The sequence below is a fragment of the Adiantum capillus-veneris genome, chromosome 20 (genome assembly GCF_014529385.1).
Source record: "Adiantum capillus-veneris isolate H3 chromosome 20, ASM1452938v2, whole genome shotgun sequence".
NCBI lineage: Eukaryota > Viridiplantae > Streptophyta > Polypodiopsida > Polypodiales > Pteridaceae > Adiantum > Adiantum capillus-veneris.
This window is the reverse complement of record NC_140950.1, coordinates 133,457,432-133,478,118: the sequence shown is the minus strand read 5'-3', so window position 1 is coordinate 133,478,118 and position 20,687 is coordinate 133,457,432. Positions and strand designations below refer to the sequence as shown.

Here is a 20,687-nt window from a genome sequence, read left to right as displayed (position 1 = left end):
GGGTTAGTCGCACTTCGCATCTGCATCTGTAATGAATCAAGAAGAGTGTAACAAGTCACAATCGTGACACTCGTACGCTCTCAGCAGGGTCCGGAGCGGTGCAAAGTGTAACAAACTTGGACACTCCAAGTCAAGAATCAACTGCGACAGCACCAAATAACCACTTCAAAACAATTCACAGATCACAATAGATTTGCAATGGCCCGGCGGAGTTCCGTGCCTAGAGATATTGGCCCCAAAGACTGGCGCCCCTTTTGGTATTTCTTTTTGTATTAATCAATCATCAAAGTACAAGAGAGCGGTTAGGGTTTCACTCTCAGACTCTGCGTCCAGATGCTCTGAGAAGTGAGGCCCTCACCACTAATTTAAAGGTTACAAGGGATGCCCAAAAGCAGAGCCCCAAAAGCTTCAAATCAAAAGCAATTGCTCTCTCTCTCTCACAGAGAGTCAAAACATGAAAGCAAAAGCATTCTCTCTCTCTTTCTCATTTAAGTAGAGAAACAACGAAATTTGCGTCGCTCATTATTTTCCAATTTTTTTTATTTATAAATAATCCGTTTCCGCGATTTTCGGAAATTAGGGTTTTTGGATTGACTACGGGACCTATTTTGACTTTGCCGGACTTGCAGAAGTCATTTGAAGTATTTTGTGATGCTTGTGGTCGTAGTCTGGGTGCGGTCTTGATGCAAGAAGGCCATGTCATAGCTTACGAGAGCCGTTTATTCTCTAGGCCGGAGATGTGAGTCTCTTGAAACCTGTTAAGGGTGATGTGCCTGATGATGGGGAGCCTGATGAGCAACCCAAAGTGGAAGAAAACGAGGAGATCCTTGTTCCTGAACAGATTTTGGCACATAATGATACGAAGAAAGGTAAAGTCCGAAGGCGGTTCTTGGTTAAGTTCAAGAACTTTCCTACATTTGATGCGAAGTGGATAGAGGAGGAGGACCTAGCAGATACTCCTCGGATTGTGAAACTTTACCTCGATGTTTTGGTTTAGCATAGTCTACTCCAAATGGAACCCAGAAACTCACCTTGGCCGAAGATCTGGTGCAGTGGGATGCACAAGAGGGGAGTTACTCCGCTCCTTTGTCAACAGATGCCTCGATTTTGATACTAAAGTCACTGATGTCTCTTTGAGCTTCAGGGATACTGAGAGCTGACAATATTCTGCTGGAAGACTTTATGAAATGGAATTCCTGATTATGATACTGATTTGTTCTTTACTTCTTGTGAGTGCAAAGCTTTGGAAAAAAAGCCTCTCCTTTCCCTTTTTCTTTCTTAGGCGTGCCTTCTCAAAAGTAAGAGCACCCAATCATCCTCCTTCAGTTTCAAGTCGCGACGATGGCGATCCGCTGCCTTTTTCTGTCGTTCTTGAGACTCCTGCAAAGTCTCGCGAACCTTGGCAAAAGCCGTATCCAAATCTCGCAATATTCATCCGCTTCAAATTTCTAATCTTTCGTGCTCAGGAAGGATGGAACCTTCGCAGCACTTTCAACAATCTCACATGGCGTCTTCCCCGTCGAAGAGTGTATCGTGTTATTGTAGGCAAATTCCACCAAAGGTAAGTTCTTTTCCCATTGAGTCTTCTGATCCGAGATACAAGACTTCAAACTCTTGAGTCAACCAAGAAGAAATAAAAAGCCTCTTGAATTTTAGCCATGTAATTGGCACAGTCTTGCTTAATAGAAGCGTGGACCACCAAGTGCGAGCATTCCCCTTAAAATAAGAGGCAGCTCTCCGAATCTTGGAGTGCTCTGAATAGCGTCCTCCCGTGAAAGCGATGTCAAACTGCTGTATAAAAGACAAAGCCTTCGAAGCATCGGAGTATCCCGAAAAAGTATCAAACTTAAGTGCTTGGCCACCTTCCTTAAACTCTCGGACTTTCTTGCTTTTATCTTCGAGAAAGTCATACTGGTTGGCTTTGTAAAAATTCCTCTTGTTTGCATAAAAGTTTCCGTTGTCAGAGTCTGAACTGTCCTTAGACGAGTCCTCTGTAGAAGTGTCACTCACTGGGCGAGACCTAGATTTCCTTGCCTTTTTCTTGCCCTTTCCGAAGCGTTGTTTCTTGCTTCGCTTTTTGCTTTTCCTGTCTTCTTCGCTCGAGTCTGAAGAGCTAGAAGAACTGTCAGAAGAAGAAGAAGAACTGGGTAGGCCTTGAAACTTGACGCGCTTCTTCAGTTTCTTTGCTTTGTCGAATGTCGACTAACGACCCAAATATCCCGGGAAGTCAGTACCTTTGTTCTGCTTTTTGCCGTGCTTTTTGCCTTTCTTTTGCACGTCGAAAAGCTGAGCAATCCGTGCATCAACCACGTTCTCCAGTTCCTTCTCCGTATATTTCTTGGAGGCAGAAGGTTTCTTGAGAGCGGGTTTCGGGAGTGGTGTTGTGGTTCTCTGCCACTCCCTCTGTACCTCTTCCAAAGAGGTCTGGTTTATATATTTTTCCATCTTCGGGTCCTTGGCAAAATTGAGCATCATCTTTGTTGCATCGCCAATCAATTGACGACGCTCCATCTCTCTTTGCTCCGCCTGAGTAGGCCGAGGCGGGCCATACTCTCTGTCTGAATCTTCGTTGTGATCCCAGCCCGCATCTCCAGATGCAGAGGGAGTCGACTGATCATTGCCTGAAGCCATAGGTGCCGCGGAAAAAAATTCGGGGATCGGATTTCCCGGAGAAGAGAAATCGGCCGGGCTCTGATACCACTGTAACAAACTTGGACACTCCAAGTCAAGAATCAACCGCGACAGCACCAAATAACCACTTCAAAACAATTCACAGATCACAATAGATTTGCACTGGCCCGGCGGAGTTCCGTGCCTAGAGATATTGGCCCCAAAGACTGGCGCCCCTTTCGGTATTTCTTTTTGTATTAATCAATCATCAAAGTACAAGAGAGCGGTTAGGGTTTCACTCTCAGACTCTGCGTCCAGATGCTCTGAGAAGTGAGGCCCTCACCACTAATTTAAAGGTTACAAGGGATGCCCAAAAGTAGAGCCCCAAAAGCTTCAAATCAAAAGCAATTGCTCTCTCTCTCTCACAGAGAGTCAAAACATGAAAGCAAAAGCATTCTCTCTCTCTTTCTCATTTAAGTAGAGAAAAAGCGAAATTTGCGTCGCTCATTATTTTCCAATTTTTTTTTTTTTTATAATAATCTGCCTCCGTGATTTCCGGAAATTAGGGTTTTTGGCAAAAATTAGGGTTTGCAGGAATTTTAGGGTTTCTGGCAGAAATTAGGGTTTCTGCTGTCCGCCACGTCATTACTTTGTGACACAAAGGGTGTAGGGAGGATTTCTCTCTGCGTGCACAACCGTCGGAGGGCTGAAGACAAAGAAAACAGTAGGTGTTTATGGCTGAAATCTGTAGCAGATGACGAGGAATCTCGCCGGCAAGGTACCGGATGCCGAGCTGTGTAGGAATAGCAAGATCCAATGGGCAAGGCCCATCGCTGCCCCTTCTGCTGCAAAAACGCTGACGTGTTGTCCAAAAGATGCTGGCAATTCAGCCCAAAAACGCAGGTACTGTTGTCCAAAAAAACGCAGATCTGTTGGCTGAAAACGTAGGTAGAGGGAGGGGTGTCTTGGCGAGGAAACAACCTCAGAAGGCTAGCGCTTGCAGCCAGAAGGTGATCGCCATGTGGATGTAAGGTGCAACGGAAGTGAATGTTGCTTTTGCTCAAGATGAGTGCTCTGAACTGTGCTCAAGGGTTCCTTTTACTTACGGAAGGGAGAGCCTTTCGTTCCTTTAGTGAGAGAGTGCAATGATCACAAAACAAAGTAAATGCTACTGTGAATGAAGGTGCTAAGACAGAGAGAGAGAGAAGAATACGACACGAAACGGTTTTCAAACCCTCCTCCAAGACCCCCCCTCTCTATAGAGCACAGGCAGACTGTGCAACAGGCCCTCTAGTGATTCTCCTCAACAAGAACCTCAGCAAGATCAGCGTTTTTATCAAGCATAATCAGCCTACGCCAGGGATTTCAGAATTCAGCGTTTTTACACAGCCTGTATCAGCGTTTTTACATAGCATGTATCAGCGTTCTACACAGCTTGCATCAGCGTTTTACCTCAGCCTGCATGAGTGTTTTACATCAGCCAACCTCAGTGTTTTTCAACCCTGCTACAGTAGCCTTTTCAGCCAGAGATAGCAGTGTTTTCAGCCAGCAGTCGTTAGCATCGTCGTCGCCCTCGTTGTCGCCATCCTCACCGACTTAGATCATCATTGCATCATAGCATCAAGAACTTGCATCAGTACCTTTGTACCAGATTTGTGCAATCAATAGCATAGACTTCTCTCGCCATCGAGAGAGGGGCTCTTGGAGGAGGGTTTGACAATAGTCCGGTGTCGTATTCTTCTCTCTCTCTCAGTCTCAGTACCTTCACTCACAGTGTTTTTCCACTTTGTTTGTGATCATTTGCACTCTCTCACTAAAGGAACGGAAGGCTCTCCCTTCCGTAAGTAAAATGAACCCTTGAGCATAGTTCGGAGCACTCATCTTGAGCAAAGTTCAACTTTCACTTCCGCTGCACCTTATAGAGGAAGTAGCATAAACTCTGATGATCCGTAAAGACTGTAAAATCAGCTCCGAGTAAATAGTGTCACCACAGAGTAAGAACATGGATCACTGCCAATAGCTCTTTTTCATAAATCTGTGCAACCATTTCGGGACGTAAAAACATCCTGCTCTCATAAGTAATTACATGGCCTTCTTGCATCAAGACTGCTCCCAACTTGCGACCATAAGCATCACAGTAAACTTTGAAATGTCTTTTGCAAGTCTGGTAAGGCCAACACGAGTCCAATAGTCAACTTTTTTTTGAGAGTCTCAAAGGCTGCAATTCTTTGTCGGTTCCAAGTAAAAGGAACTCCTTTGTGAGTCAGCATATGCAAAGTAGAAACTATCTTTGCAAATTTTCGAATGACCCACCGATAATTATGAGCACAAGCCCAGATAAGCTTCGAACCTCATGAACATTCTTCAAATCAGGCCAATAGTCTCAATTTTGGCCGGGTTCATCTTTACCCCTTCTGTTGAGGCGACGTGTCCCAAGAAATGTATCTCAAGCAAAAGAAAAAAAAAAGCTCGATCTTTTTTACATTCATAAGCAATTTATGCTTCCACAGTGCCTGGAAATCCTGCAACAGGTGGTGTTTGTGTTCTGCTTTATTCTTGGGGAAAACGATAATGAAGTACCCACAAATGATTGGTACTCTCTGAAATCCAAAAAGTAGTCTTGAAAGCTGTCTTGTAGACGTCTCCAGGAGCAATTCAGATCTGATGATAAGCACTCTTCATATCAATTTGGCAAGTAGAATTCTGAAGTCTGTCGAGTATATCATCGATCCTCGTAATGTGGAAAGGATCTTTTTTGGTTCATTGTTTCTTTATTTTGGCCTCCGCTAACTCTGTGAAGTGGCCGGTTCGGTGGTGTACTACCTGAAAATCAATCATGTGATCTTTAGGACGTGAAGGAGGCAACTCGCTTGGTACGCTGTCAGAGAAACAATCAGCTTAAGTTTGCAGGAAAATCTTGTCGTTCCTTTTTGAGGTCAAACATATTTGACCTTCATTTGTCAGCGAGTAAAAGAAACTGGATTTCATCAAGTGGGATGGACTCGCCTTTCAGTTTTTCCGTCAAGTACAATCTCTTTGCCCTTCTCATTCGTCAAAGTCGCTTTCTTTGTAGGAAAATCTTGTCGTTCCTTTTCGAGGTCAAACATATTCGACCTTCATTCGTCATCGAGTAAAAGAAACTGGATTTCATCAAGTGGGACGGACTCGCCTTTCAGTTTTTCCGTCAAGCACAATCTCTTTGCCCTTCTCATTCGTCAAAGTCGCTTTCTTAGCCCGATAGTCAACCACGATGTTGTTTTTGTGGTACCAAGGGATTCCTCGGAGGACATCACACCCTTCCAAAGGCATGATATAAAAGTCCTCGTGCCCTAAACACCCCTGACATTGCAAACGAAGTTTGCCAATGATTGGTGTAATGGCAAAATCTTGTCCGGGTGCCGCTTGAACTGCCTCCGCCTGTCAGGTGTAGTTCCAAGTCGAGCAGCCAATTCAAGTGAAAAGAAGTTGGCCTTGGCTCCTCCATCAAAGAAAGATGAGGGCTTCCTGGTCTTGCCCTTTGCCCTATGCTGTGCAAGGTTCGATATTTTCATTTATCTGATCAAGGTCCGCAATCCCCACAAAATCTGGTACCAGTCTTCCTTTCATCTTTCCTTATCTTCCGCCCTCGGCTGCTGCTTTGTAACTCTGTGGCTTATCTTCTGGTGGTCCTCTGGTTCATCTTCTATTCAAGAGTTCTTGTCCATCTCTTTCTGCGAGTACAGGTTCCGCTTGTCTGCACTCGTCTATCCTTCCAGCTTTCCTCCTGACCAGAGAGGAGAATCAATGGCCTCACGCCTTCTCCAGTAAATCTCATTGATCAGGTAATTCTTCAGGTGTTTCGCCAATCTCGGGTCCCTCGAGTACTTAATCAATGTGTTCACACATATGCCAATCTGCAGTTGACGTTTGTACTCCGTTCTGGCAAACTTTTCCGCAGAAAAAAATTTGCGCAAATCTTCATTCTTTTCTTCAATTCCCGCGCTGGATTTTCAACTTTTCTTTGCCTTCCCACTGAGGTATTAACTCTGTCAGATTCTCCACGAGAACCCATGTGTAATCTGGGATTCTCTATGGCTTTATACACTGTAAGACAGAGCGATGAAGACGGGAGCGTGCCCAATGCGCGATGTACAAAGGGTGGAAGTGGCTAATAAGTCCGGGGTCGAGCATGGGACCTCGAACATGGAGATTCTTTCACAAAAACCTGCGTGTGCTGCAAAACGGATCAGAGCCTCTATAAAAGAAGAATCTTTCTGTGCTCTGATACCACTATAACAAGCTTGGACACTCCAAGCACCTGCAAGACCAGCCCAGTGTTTTTGGATCTTCAGCCGCCAGGACCAGCAATCAGGCCAGCGTTTTTGGTTTTGAGCCTAACCCACAGCCAGATCAGCCCTTAGCCTCTCAGATCTCACTTTTCCCTAGCAGATCCTCGCCGTACCAGCAGTTCAGCCAGCGTTTTAAGAATTCAGCATCAGCGTTTTCAGCGCATCGTCGTCGAGTCGTCGCCATCGCCGTCGTCTCCGACACAACATCAATATCCAGCAGCAGATCAGCGTTTCCAGATTTCAGCAGATCAGCCCTAGCGTTTTCATTGTTCAGCCCGTCCTCGTCGTCGCCATCATTGTCGTCGACATCGTCGGCAAGTCCATTGCATCTAGACCATTGTACCAGATTTGTGCAATCTATAGCATAGACCTCTGTCGCCATTGTTAGGTGCAACGGAATGATTGTTTGCGCTTTGCTCAAGATGAGTGCTCCGAACTGTGCTCAAGGTTCCTTTTGTTCTTATGGAAGGGAGAGCCTTTCGTTCTTAACGAGAGAATGCTATGATCACAAACAAAGTCAATGGACACTGTGCGTGCAAGTGTATGAGACTGAGAGATAGAGAGAGAAGAGAGATACGACACCAGAGACGTTGTAAAACCCTCCTCCGAAGGCCCCACTCTCGTCGGCGAGAGTGGTCTACTTATGATTGCACAATCTGGTACAAATGGTATGCATGAGACTGATGCAAGTCTAGCTATGTCGACGATGACGACGGTGATGACGAAGTCGACCTAAGGGCTGAAATCTGCAATCTTTCTACTGCTGTCCAAAAACGCTATGGGCTGAAATCTGCAATTTTTCTATCGGCTGAATTCTGACTCTATGTTGATGACGATGTCGATGACGACGATGCGACGACAACGCGCTGAAAACGCAGATGCTGAAATCTGCGTTTTCCGGGCTGAAAGTAAACCTTGCGGAAACTGACCGTGCGGTGAGGAACTGTTGCGGGAAGGTGAGATCTGCGAGGTTCGGGACTTGATCTGCGGGTGCTAACTGCTGAAAACTGAAAATGCTGATGGTTCTTGAGTTTCCGTTGCGGAGAATCTACAAAACGCTAGGGTTGGCTGCAGATGCAAAAACGCTAGGGCTGAAAATCGGCAATTCTGACGCCGGTTGTCTTGCAAATGCAAAACGCTAGGCTGTTCTGATGTTCTGTTGCTATTGCCGGGATCTGCAAAGACAAAACACTGGCTAATCTGAGGTGAAAAACGCTAGGTGATGCTGGATCTGCAAAACGCTAGGTCTCCTGGGGGTGTCTGCTGAGAAGTTGCCTGTTGAGCGTGGAGCTCTTGCTGCCTCTTCTGCCATTGAGTGCTAACTTGGGTTTGCTTATATACAACTTGGCAAAATTGCCCTACCTACTTTTGTTGGGAAGTCACTTAAATTAATAAGTGAAAAATGTCAAAAATAGGAAAAATAGGCTAAATGCACTGGAAAATTCCTCTGATGGAATCTGATGGGAATACTGATGATCATGCTGTGTGCAACCAGAGGATATGCATCTACACTAAGTGACTGGGCATGCACGGTCTACGAATAGACTCACAAAAGTGCCAGATCACTTCTAATCTAGACTGACTGGACTGACTGAACCCTGATTATGCTATAGCTTGTCCACGGACACATGGTTGGATGTGTCACGTGACATCCCCTCCCTTTCAAAGTGAGGTACTGGTACCGAACTGTATGGCGTCGAGGGAGATCGCCAATAGCATCCGGAATCCTGGAAGGGACTCTTCGCTGGCCCACTCTGATGTGTGGGTCGTGCGGTACTTGAACTTCATAAAGGTTTGCAACGCTTGCTTCTTTGGGCCGCGCCGAAAGCGACACAAAGTCTTCTGTGGCTCCTTCGATGCTTCCAACTTCGTCTAGAGACCTGTTTCTTTCTTCTTCAAGAATCTCCATGGCTGAAAATTCCTGAAACCATTTCCAACACAAAACCATGAACATACCTATTCCATGTAAAGTGAGTGGAAAAAATCTTGTCTTCCTCAAAGACTGTGCATGCAATGTAGATGAACAAAGAGACGGAGTGCCAAACCGTTCACCACACACACGCAAACAATGAGATCGAATCTTTCTCTTATGATCTAAAACAATCAACTGTGGCAATTCACAACGGAAATACCCATGCTTGGTGCTCATACTTCCATGTGCTCTTTCTACAAATGTGTCATGCAAAGGAAGAGACATGGAATGTGACTTCCTTGAATGCATACTTTTCATCTTTTCATGAAAAATCCGCATACATTTGTGCTCATTCATGAGTGAAACGTGCTCAACGAACAATATGTCATGCCTAGGAAAAGGGATCACATAAAGATGCTGACGAAAATACAAGAAATGATCACGAATGAAACACTCGAACAATGCGTGCGTATCAATCATGCGAACACATAATACTTCTTGTGAGGGTTCTTTGAACCTAGGCTCGAGAGCCAAGATCGGTTCTTCCTGAATGAACGAATCGTCCTGTGGGGGTTCTTTGGATCTCGACTCGAAAGCCAAGATCGGTTCTTTGTGATTGATCGAATCTACAACGAGGTTAGCTTCGCTAGAAAAAGCATCAACTAACTCATCATCCTTGTGAACAATCACGTCATCTTCATGCAAATCATCATGCTTGTGAGAAATCACATCTTGATCATGCAAATCATTCTTGTCATTGGCATCCAAATCATCATGCTTATCATTGTCATTCAAATCATCATGCTTCTCATAATCATGCAAATACTGTGTGTCATGCTTTGGAGAAGAAGAGATTGAGAGAGTCTCCTTTTCCTGAATCTCTTGAATTTGTGCTTGCACTTGAGAAAAGAGTCGCAAGAACTCTTTCATGTGTTGGTCGCTCTTGTCTTTGACGGCGGCTGCCATTCTTTCTTGGTGTTTGCGCTCCATTTCTGCTTTTCTTTCTGCTCTTCTTCCTGCGTGTCTGCGTTCCATTTCTGCCATTCTTTCTGCATTTCTTGCTTCGCGCTCTAACTTCCTTTCCTGAAACATCTGTTCTAAAGCCTCCATAGGAGTTAGTGCAATCCTTGCCGTAGATGGGGAAGGGGGAGGGTCGGAAAAACCTCCTGGTGGGGAAAATTCTTCTTCGCCTCTCTCGTGCTCATCACTGCCAAGCGAAGTATCCATTCCGCTTATAGTGATGGCCATTCTGAAGTCGTGGGTTCTTGTGGTCTTGGGTTCTTAAGTTCACGAGGAACTTGGGTTCTTGGGAGTCTTGAGTTCTTGAGGTTCTTGAGGTTTTCTTTTGCTTGCAAACCGTGTTTGAGAAGGATCTTCTCTTCACCCGAGTTCTACTCCTTTCTGCGGGCGCACCCCTTGGCGGGCTTGCGCTCACCAAGGTTGCTTTTTCCCACCTCACGTCGATTGGCCGGCCGCTAAGTGCACGGTCCGCTCTCAATGAGTGAAAAGAGACACAAGGGGAGGCTGGACAAGCCCTTCTTTCCTGGGATTCCTGTCACTCTTCAAAAAACACGATTAGGAATCGACACGCCCAAGCGAACTTGAGTTCGTGCGACCACAACAAGCAAAAAAGAATCTTGTGATTCTTGTGGTTCTTTCCTTGAGTGATACAGAACACTGCCAAAGCTCTGATACCAATGTTAGGTGCAGCGGAATGAATGTTTGCGCTTTGCTCAAGATGAGTGCTCCGAATTGTGCTCAAGGTTCCTTTTGTTCTTATGGAAGGGAGAGCCTTCTGTTCTTAATGAGAGAATGCTATGATCACAAGAAAAGTGAATGGACACTGTGCGTGCAAGTGTATGAGACTGAGAGATAGAGAGAGAAGAGAGATACGACACCAGAGACGTAAAACCATCCTCTGAAGGCCCCACTCTCGTCGGCGAGAGTGGTCTACTTACACAATCTGGTACAAATGGTATGCATGAGACTGATGCAAGTCTAGGCTATGTCGACGATGACGATGGTGATGACGAAGTCGACCTAAGGGCTGAAATCTGCAATCTTTCTACTGCTGTCAAAAAACGCTATGGGCTGAAATCTGCAAATCTTTTATCGGCTGAATACTGACTCTATGTCGATAACGACGATGCGACGACGACGCGCTGAAAACGCAGATGTTGAAATCTGCGTTTTCCGTGCTGAAACTGTAAACCTTGCGGAAACTGACCGTGCGGCGAGGAACTGTTGCGGGAAGGTGAGATCTGCGAGGTTCGGGACTTGATCTGCGGGTGCTAACTGCTGAAAACTGAAAATGGTGATGGTTCTTGAGTTTCCGTCGCGGAGAATCTGCAAAAACGCTAGGGCTGAAAATCGGCAATTCTGACGCCGGTTGTCTTGCAAATGCAAAACGCTAGGCTGTTCTGATGTTTTGTTGTTGTTGCTGGGATCTGCAAAGGCAAAACGTTGGCTGATCTGAGGTGAGAAACGCTAGGTGATGCTGGATCTGCAAAACGCTAGGTCTCCTGGGGGTGTCTGTTGAGAAGTTGCCTGTTGAGTGTGGAGCTCTTGCTGCCTCTTCTGCCATTGAGTGATAAGTTGGGTTTGCTTATATACAACTTAGCAAAATTGCCCTGCCTACTTTTGTTGGGAAGTCAACTAAATTAATAAGTGAAAAATGTCAAAAATAGGGAAGATAGGCTAAATGCACTGGAAAATGCCCCTAATGGATTCTGGTGGATTCTGATGGGAATACTGATGATCATGCTGTGTGCAACTAGAGGATATGCATCTACACTAAGTGAATGGGCATGCACGGTCTACGAATAGACTCACAAAAGTGCCAGATCACTTCTAATCTGGACTGACTGGACTGACTGAACCTGATCATGCTGTAGCTTGTCCACGGACACATAGGGTTGGATGTGTCACGTGACAGCCATAGAGAGGGGGGACCCTTGGAGGAGGGGTTGAGAAGCATCTGGTGTTGTATTCTTCTCTCTCTCTCTCTCTCTCTCTCTCTCTCTCTCTCTCTCTCATTCTCAACACTTTCATTCATAATAGCGTTCACTTTGTTTGTGATCATTGCACTTGCACTCTCTCTCTAAGTAGAACGGAAGGCTCTCCTTTCCATAAGTAAAAGGAACCCTGAGCACAGTTCAGAGCACTCATTCCGAGCACTATCAACATTCACTTTCGCTGCACCTCACACAATCAACCTTGGCAATGAATAATTGATACAACGTACAATGGGGGCAAGGGGTCACATATATATCCACCTCAGTAAATTGCTCTACCCAGACTTTGACAAATAAGTAAAATAAATACCTAAAAGCCAAAATAAATAATGGGATCACTTTTGGCAGTTCGCTTGAGATGCCAAAACTCAACAAACAAGGACCTTAGAGCAATCCAGGATTTGGTCGATCAGAACCCTGTGTTACAGAATTTAGAAAGAACGCAAAGCATATCAATGTCAAGAACGCACGTAGTCCTAGTCTCCTAAAAGAATGACTCCAATTTGTGAACATGGTACATTTGTGGAACTTAGAACACTTTGAGAACTTTTAATTGGTCGAGACACCTTTAATGGATCAAATTGTTTCATTGTAAAGGTTTTAAGGGTGAACTCTATTTGGTTAAAGTTTATGTTCTCACCTTTTTGGCCTTAGTTGAATCTTGGAACTCTTCGGAGCAATTGCGACTGTTCTGGTTCATGACAATTCTATATTTTTGGTGACAGGGTCAAGACTACTTTTTTGTAAGATCATTCATTAGGTTTGTTGCGAGTGTGCTTGTCAAGTTGCCAAAGAATGCTCTGGAAAATGATGTTGACCTTGTTCTCGGAGGCATATGTGCATTAGAGCAAGAAATTTCATGGTTTCGGTCTGAGGCAACAAAATGGAGAGTGCAGCTTGCTGGTCTGACTCTTCAGAAGGCCAATTCAGATTACTGCAGGTAATTGTTCTCTCCCCCCCCCCCCCCCCCCCCCCTCTTCCCCCTTTTTCCCGGCGTGCCCCGTGAAGAACGTGATTTTATTTCTTGAGTATTTTATACAATAATCTCATACTCACTGATCTCATCCTCCAGCATCTTGGCCTAATCATATGCCAAGACAAACCTGCTGGGTGCAACTCTACATTTACAAATGCAGTGGGCATTTCTGAGTTTCCATATGAACCACAAAACCACACCCTGAAGGAGCATAGGGTGAAATAAAATCTAGCTGAAATGTGCCAAAATGACGGAATAAATAGTCAATCTCTCACTGATGAGTGGATTGCCAGCATAATACCCATTTCCACCAATTCTGAACGTCAGCACAAAACCAAAAACCATGCTTACTGTTTTCCATCTTTCCATCTCCGGTACGCAGACTGTTAAAAATGTCATATTCTTCAAACTTCACCAATTGCTAAGGCTGCAGCCAACATTCTTCTTAGAAAAACTTTTATGTTACCAGATACTTGTGCACATCTTGACTTTTACCAGCTAGTAATAGGTGTACGTGACACATTTTGTTACGTTTAGCTTGCATATCCTGTTGAGCTAACGGGGGCGTAGACTTGAGCCACATTGGGATGTCCAAATTTGGGTAACCAAAATGTCTGAATGCATAGGATGAAAGTCAGTAGCAAATACATCAATCCAGGAAGATTTCTATGAATTCGAGTTTAACCCAATGGCCATAGAGAACTGGTGCAAATCTTGCATACAATGCAATAAATGCATTTAACCACTTTGCAGCATCATCAAATCCCTCTCCAAACATGGATTAATTCTGAACCATGAAATGAGAATTCTACCCATTTCAGCTTGTTTATTCAAAGGAATGCCCATTGGCAGATCTATTAGTCAGGGTTGCCAACAGATAGATACATCTAGATATTGTAGGAATAAATCCCATTGTAGTTAGTAGAGCAAAAATGAAGCCCCATCAAATAATGTTAAGAGGCAAAAACCATTTCCAATTGTATAAGAACTATTACCTGTTTTGAAACCTGGGCATATTCAATGGCCAAGTGCTTGGATGGAACGTAGTTCATAACGAATCTGCCTCCAAACCTAATTCACACACACACACACACACACACACACACACACACACAGAGAGAGAGAGAGAGAGAGAGAGAGAGAGAGAGAGAGCATTATCGTCCACGGAGGTACACCCCACGTGATAGGCTATTTTGGCATCCCCTGGGGATTATATTGTACTCAGTAATATACAGCCCTGATTTTTCCAAAAAAAAAAAAAAGAGAGAGAGAGAGAGAGAGAGAGAGAGAGAGAGAGAGAGAGAGAGAGAGAGCATTATCGTCCACGGAGGTCAGATATGACCCATGGGACCTTAAACAAAAACATTACAACGCGACCTTCTAAAGTGAAGGCATTAGATACGTATCAGTTAAGGACAAAGGGTCCGTCAAGAGGGTGGAAAAAAGAAGCAAAACCTAGGTGGGGTCGGGTAAGGGGATAGCCCCTTTGGGAGTTTGAAACTCCTGGATGATGGCCTTACCTCCTTGATATACTGCCCATTTACCTTGTTTTTGTGCTTCATAGACCTTTTTGAGTTCTTGTTTCTTCATCTTGAGTTGATTCATGGTCAACTCCTCAGCAATCCAAACCTTTGTTCCCTTGAAGAGGTGGGATTGGTGCAACAACCTCACTCGCTCCTCTTTTTCCTTGAAAGTGAGAAGGCAATGCTCAGGTGGAACTTGCCTATGGGTGTCATTGATCCAAGAAATGGCTTCCGGCTTGATGTTGATTGTTTGAAGAATACTGTTGAGCTTGATAATTTCTTCTTTGAGGGTATCGTCGGTGGTGCACCATGGTGAGGGAAGCCCACCAATCCGGACCTTGAAGGAGTTCTCTTCCTGAAGTCTTTGTTCTCGAAGCTCCTTTGTCACATAGGTCTGCACTTTTTTAATGGTTGCAGAGTGAACTTGGGTGACTTTGGCTTCAACTTCTTTGGCTTTGCCTGTGGCAAGATTGACCATAGAGTCGAAACGTGCCTCAAGCTTGCTAAGGCACGCTTTGAGGTTGCGATTCTCTTCCATAAGCTGATCAACAACTCTTTGAAGCTCTCAAATCCGATTGCTTTTACTCGGCGCTGCTACAATGGCTGCAAAACTTGGTCAACTCCTCGCAGTAACCTTTGGGGTATTCATGATGAGACCCCACTGTAATCCAATGAGACCCCACTGTAAACCAGTGTGACCCCACTGTAAACGAGGCCTTAACAGAGCCTTAGTTTGGCGGTTAAGGTTCGTGAGGCTCACACAAAATTTTCACAGCTTCGTACAGGGCCGTGAGTTCAGGGCTAGGTAGCGCGAGATCTGTGAGTTCAAGGGCTAGCTGCAGAAGATTCAGGGCTTGCGAGAGATTTGATATGAGAGGCTCAAAGGCTTGCTGTGTGCTGATGTTCTGACGTCGCCACAAGATTCAGGGGCTTGGCTCGAGATCGAGGCTATGGTAATAGGCCTAACGCCTCCCCACATGGTTGCCTCTTGCCCAGGGGGGAGACTCAGGCGTTAAGGGGTTGACGTTGAAGAAGAAGAAGAAGAAGAGTATTTTAACGTCGTAGGAAACTTCCCAAGAGACCTTAGAGAGAGAGAGAGAGAGAGAGAGAGAGAGAGAGAGAGAGAGAGAGAGAGAGAGAGAGAGAGAGGAAATGATATGTTGACGTCTTCAAAAGGCCAAAATGACCTATGAGACCAATTCATTACAAACTATTTTGATACCATGTCTGGATGGGTGCCCAATAGAAGAGGGTGATATAATTGGTGATGAAACCATCCTCATGTGTACTTTGGATGTCCAGATAGTATGGCTCGAATCCTCTGTTGTAGTCTCCGTCGATGCTGTGAATCTCCTCTCCTTAGTCGTGGACGTCTCGATCTCCCTAGCTCCCTCCAATGCTTGGTCAATGAGAGTACCGCGGGTGTGAGTATGAGTTGAGCTTTGCTGTGGTGGCTGCTGCTCTATCAGTGCGGTGTCTGGTGTGAAGAAATCCATAATCTTTCTCTAGGATTGTCTCTCTCCATATCTCCTCAATAAACTATCTTTGTGTTTGTGTAACTCAAGTAGATACACTGTACAATCCAAGACATCTCTAGTCCTTACAGCTCATACTTTGAAGAAGGCTCCGAAGCCCTCTTTGAATAGACAGTGGAAGCGACCCCTTATCTCGTAATACACTGTGCTCTAACGTATACAATGCATCTTTGTCTTTGGCTCTGTATGGCATAGGCGGCATATCCTACCAGTTGTTGCTATCCTCTGAATCTACCAGTCTCAATCTCAAGCTGGTGTTAAGATATCCGTATTCGACCAATGGCACTATAAACTTCTCTATCTATCTAGTGTCTGGTGTGAAGAAATCTGTAATTTGTCTTTGGGATTGTCTCTCTTCAGATCTCCTCAATAAACTATCTTTGTGTCCGTGTAACTCAAGTAGATACACTGTACAGTCCAAGACATCTCTGGTCCTGAGAGCTCATGACTATGGAGAAGGGTTAGAAGCCCTCTCTGAATAGACAGTGGAAGCGACCCCGTATCTCGTAATACACTGTGCACTGACATATATAATGCATCTCTGTCTCTAGCTCTGTATGGCATAGGCGGCATATGATATATCCTGCTAGTTGCTGGTATTTCTCTGAATCTACCAGTCTCAATTTCAAGATGGTGTGAAGATGTCTGTATCTGACCAATGGCACACTGTAACTCATGAGATAGATGTGTATCCATATAGCTGGGTCGAATCACAAACCCATCCCCTGTGAGTTGGAGAAGATGATCTTTGTAGAAAGCCATCTTTGTGCCCAACTCTTGTGTCGGATCTATCCATGTCCTCCTGGTGTCCAACCAGGAAAGGTCTTGGTGAATGAGTCTCGTATCTCCACCCATGTAAGAGACAGCGATGTTGCATCAAGGGAGCACTGGAAGGAAGGCAAGCTGTCCATGCTGAAGCCATGTCTCTGGATCCATGATGACATCTATGCATACCAGCATGATGTGTCCCCCTGTAAAGCTAACTGTTTGGAGGACTCAAGGGCCAATCTGGAAGATCTGTCTCTGGTAGTATCCTGTAAGCTGTGCATAAAGGAGACTGATATGTAAAAGCACCTCTCTCTTCATGGGGGGACTGCCAACTCCGCTCTAATGATCTCGTGTGGCATGGAGGCCTTGGCTCTAATCAGCCGAGAGTTAATAAACACCAAGGGCCTCTCCATACCTCTCCACCCATCTTGACCCACAGAGGGTCTGCAAACCTAAACCCCATAGAGCATAGCTGAAGCCACCAAGGTATCAAAGAGCCAAAGCTTTGTTCAGTGTTCCTGGAATCGACCTTGCTAACACATCCTCTCCAATCCTCTCACAAGGCCGCATACGCTTCGTCAGTCTAGTCTCTTATGCTCTCTTCAAAGAAAACCTTGGCCTAGGGAAGACTACCCCAAGATACTTGTATGCATCTTGTACTCCACAGTCTTTTGACCATAAGTGAATGTAGGTGCTGATCTCCTGATCCATTGTTGCGTAGTAGCTGGGCACCTCTGTCACCCTCTCTGTCTATGTAATCAGAAATCTCATCTATATACATACCAAATAGAGTAGGAGACAATGGACAACCTTGCTTCACTTCAATAGTGGAGTGAACTAAATCAGATATCCCCTCTGGAGTGCGTACATGTCCCACCACTCAAAGATCCCCCCAAATCAACTCAAATGGGCACTCCCATCTTCTATAGTCCATGCATCAATCTAGCTTTGGGCACCATGTCAAATGCTTTGTGGAAATGCACAAAGCTACAATAAATTTGTCTCCCATGTGCCCTACCCTCCTCAATGATGGCTCAAAGTGTCAGAATATGGTAAAGAGTGGAGAAGCCTCTCTTGAAACCGGCCTGTCCCGCTGCCTGTATGTCCTCACTCTCTGCCCATTTGCTCAACTACTGCTCAAGGATAGATGCATACAACTGTGCCAATGTGTGTCCAATCATAATAGTACGGTGGTTTCGAGGCTCCGTAGGATCACCTACCTGCCTTGAAGATAGGCACAATAGTAGACAATATCCAAGTCTCATACATGACACGATTGAACAGAATCGCAAGAACCTCTGCTAGCATATCTCTAGCATGTATAAAGTGCTCTGCTACTAGACCTTCATGATCATATGCCCTCCTGGGCTTCATCCTGTCAATGGCCTTCTTTACCATCCCAGTGGTAAAGAAGGTACTCGTAGATGGGAATAGCTCAGGAGGATTTGGAAGGGGTGTGTGCCTAGGGACCGTATATAAGGATGTTGCTTACTCACCCTGCACGTCCGGAGAAGTAATCATTGGGGGAGAGGAAAGCTTATGAAAGAAACACCATGCCTCTCGAGAGTGTCTACTCAAGAACAACCGGTACAAGTCTCGCTCCATCCGAGCTAGGATCGCTCGCGTCTTCAATCGCACAAGGCGCCGGAAGGCTATCTGAGACTGTCTGTGATTGATGACTCCTAGGAGAAGATCCCTTTAAAGCTGTGCTCTTCTCTCTTTACACTCCTCATCATGCTACTGTTTTGAGGCATGCTCCTAGAACTGCGTCTCTGATCAGGCTGAGTTGTGGGTATGCCTAGGCTGCTACATCATGCAACATCTCAGTCAGTAAAGTAGTGATCTCCTCCACAGAGAGTCTTGGCCTGGCTACTATACATAGAGGACTAAAGATCTCCTCTGTATAAACAGATTCAGTCTCTGGTGTAAATCTATAGGGGGTATGTGTCCTCCCTCCTGACACCGTGCTGAAAGGAGACGGAAAGTGTCAAGAGAACATGATCCTTTGCTACACCCACTGGTTTCGATCCTACTGTGAAATCCTGAATGCAGGAGATGAAGCTCAGCTATGCCATGACATAGTCCACTGTGCTAGCCCCATGCCTGTGTGAAAAGCATGTGAAACCGGCTGCTCTAGGAAAACACTATAGGCCATTAAGTATGGCTAGACCATGTGTAGTCGCCATCTCCGTGAGATGTCTCCCATACTTTAGCTGCTCTCTATCCTATGAATGTTTTTCAAGCCCCAAATCTCCTACATCCAGCTCTCTAAGCATCTCCTTTGAAGTGTCATAGAAGACTGTTTGAGCATTGCCCGTCTGCCTCAATCTCACCCACATATACCGAGCATGAGCATCTTTGCGTACAATGTGTACTATTGGCTGTAGCTCCTCTTTGTATAGTATTGCTATTCCGCTGGACCCTTGTCCTCTAAGCTCTGATCTCGTCTCCTGTATGCTAGCGGACTCCCATCTATATACACTAACATGTGGTACGTTCTATCTAGGCATCTGGTGTGTCTCTGAGTGAAAAACAGTGTCCCTCCCATTGAAACTGCCCTCAAATGCTCCTACATCCAATCTCATATCCCTTAGGTCTCGCACCGTCAGGTGGTGCCTCTTTCTCTTGCTGCCTGAATCTCTGGCACGACCTCTTGCATGTGTGCTAGCTGTGCTAAAGTCATGTCATCGCCCAAGAAGATTCCTGTCTTCTTTAGAGTAGGTCTTTTTTTTCAACAAATTCCTTCTTGGCTTCCATTGAAGGGAAGCGTAAGATGAGAGCACGCTCTTTGGATGAGGATGCATCTCTTTCTGTGCTCTTTTTTCCTACTCTCCAAGCTTTTGTATGTGTCGGAGACGTGATCCCCATCATTTGAGAAATGAAATGAAATGTTATATTAACGTCTTCAAAAGGCCAAAATGACCTATGAGACCAATCAGTTACAAAATAGTGAATCTAATACCATGTCTGGGTACAAAAGAACTAGAAGTGGAACAAAATACTACTACTACTACTACAATCTAAAACTACGTGGGTGTAGCAGCTGATACAATAGGTACCCGGTAAACTGGATGTAACAGTGTGTGAAACAAAGATGGAAGAAATGGTGAGGATCCATCCTCATCTGCACTCTGGATGTCGAGAGAGTATGGCTCGAATCTTCTGTTGTAGTCTCCGTCGATGCTGTGTAGCTCCTCTCCTCAGTCGCGGTCGTCTGTATCTCTGTAGCTCCAATGCTCGGTCGATGAGAGTGCCAGTAGTGGTCGAATGAGTGTGGGACGAGCTCTGCAGTGGTGGCTGCTCCTCTGGCTGTCCCATATCTAGTGAAAAGAAATCTGTAATGTGTCTCTGGGACTGCCTCTCTCTAGCTCTCCCCAGTAAAGTGTCTCTATACCTGTGTAACTCAAGTAGATATAGTCCAAGACATCTCTGATCCTCATAACTCATGACCCTAGATAGAGGACCAAAACCCTCTCTGAATAAGCAGTGGAAACGCCCCCGTATCTCATAGAACACTGTGCAATGACATATGTAGTGCAACTCTGTCTCTGGCTCTCTCTGGCATAATCGGCATATCCTGCTGTCTGCTGGTATCCCTCTGAATCTACCGGTCTCAATCTCGAGCTGATGTGAGGATGTGCGTATCTGACCAATGGCACAACGCAAACCATGAGACATATGTGTGTCCATGTAGCTGGGTCGAATCACAAACCCATCTCCTGTGAGGTGGAGAAGATGCTCTCTATAGAAAGCCATCTTCGTGCTCAACTCCTGAGGCGGCTCTATCCATGTCCTCCTGGTGTCGAGCTGGATCAGGTCGTGACGAATGAGTCTAGTGATCTCCACCCGTGTAAGAGACAGCGAGGGTGCCTGAAGAGAATACTGGAAAGGGGGCAACCTGTCCATGGTGAAGCCATGCGTCTGAAACCATGAAGTCATCTGTGCATACCAGCATGAAGTGTCCCCCTGTAGAGCTAACTGTCTGGAAGACTCAAGGGCCAATCTAGCATATCTCTCTCTA

The 20,687-nt window shown here is 45.3% G+C and overlaps 2 protein-coding genes across 3 annotated transcripts in view; one reads left to right on the top strand and one right to left on the bottom strand.

Annotated features, from left to right (window-relative positions):
• LOC147433264 (heme oxygenase-like, multi-helical) overlaps window positions 1-20,687 on the top strand; it is a 43,427-nt gene that overhangs the window by 22,103 nt on the left and 637 nt on the right. For both annotated transcript variants that reach the window (XM_086492882.1, XM_086492883.1), the window contains exon 2: window positions 12,590-12,804. In XM_086492882.1, the coding sequence (XP_086349008.1) occupies window positions 12,590-12,804 (215 nt within the window). The remainder of the gene's footprint in view (window positions 1-12,589; window positions 12,805-20,687) is intronic.
• Window positions 12,853-19,772, bottom strand: LOC147433265 (uncharacterized). Its single transcript, XM_086492884.1, has one exon. The coding sequence runs from the start codon at window positions 14,899-14,901 to the stop codon at window positions 14,296-14,298; it is 606 nt and encodes a 201-aa protein (XP_086349010.1). The 5' UTR covers window positions 14,902-19,772; the 3' UTR covers window positions 12,853-14,295.

Excerpts from the sequence above, each read along its gene's own strand:
- LOC147433265 (XM_086492884.1), bottom strand. The coding sequence starts at position 14,901 with ATGGAAGAGAATCGCAACCTCAAAGCGTGCCTTAGCAAGCTTGAGGCA.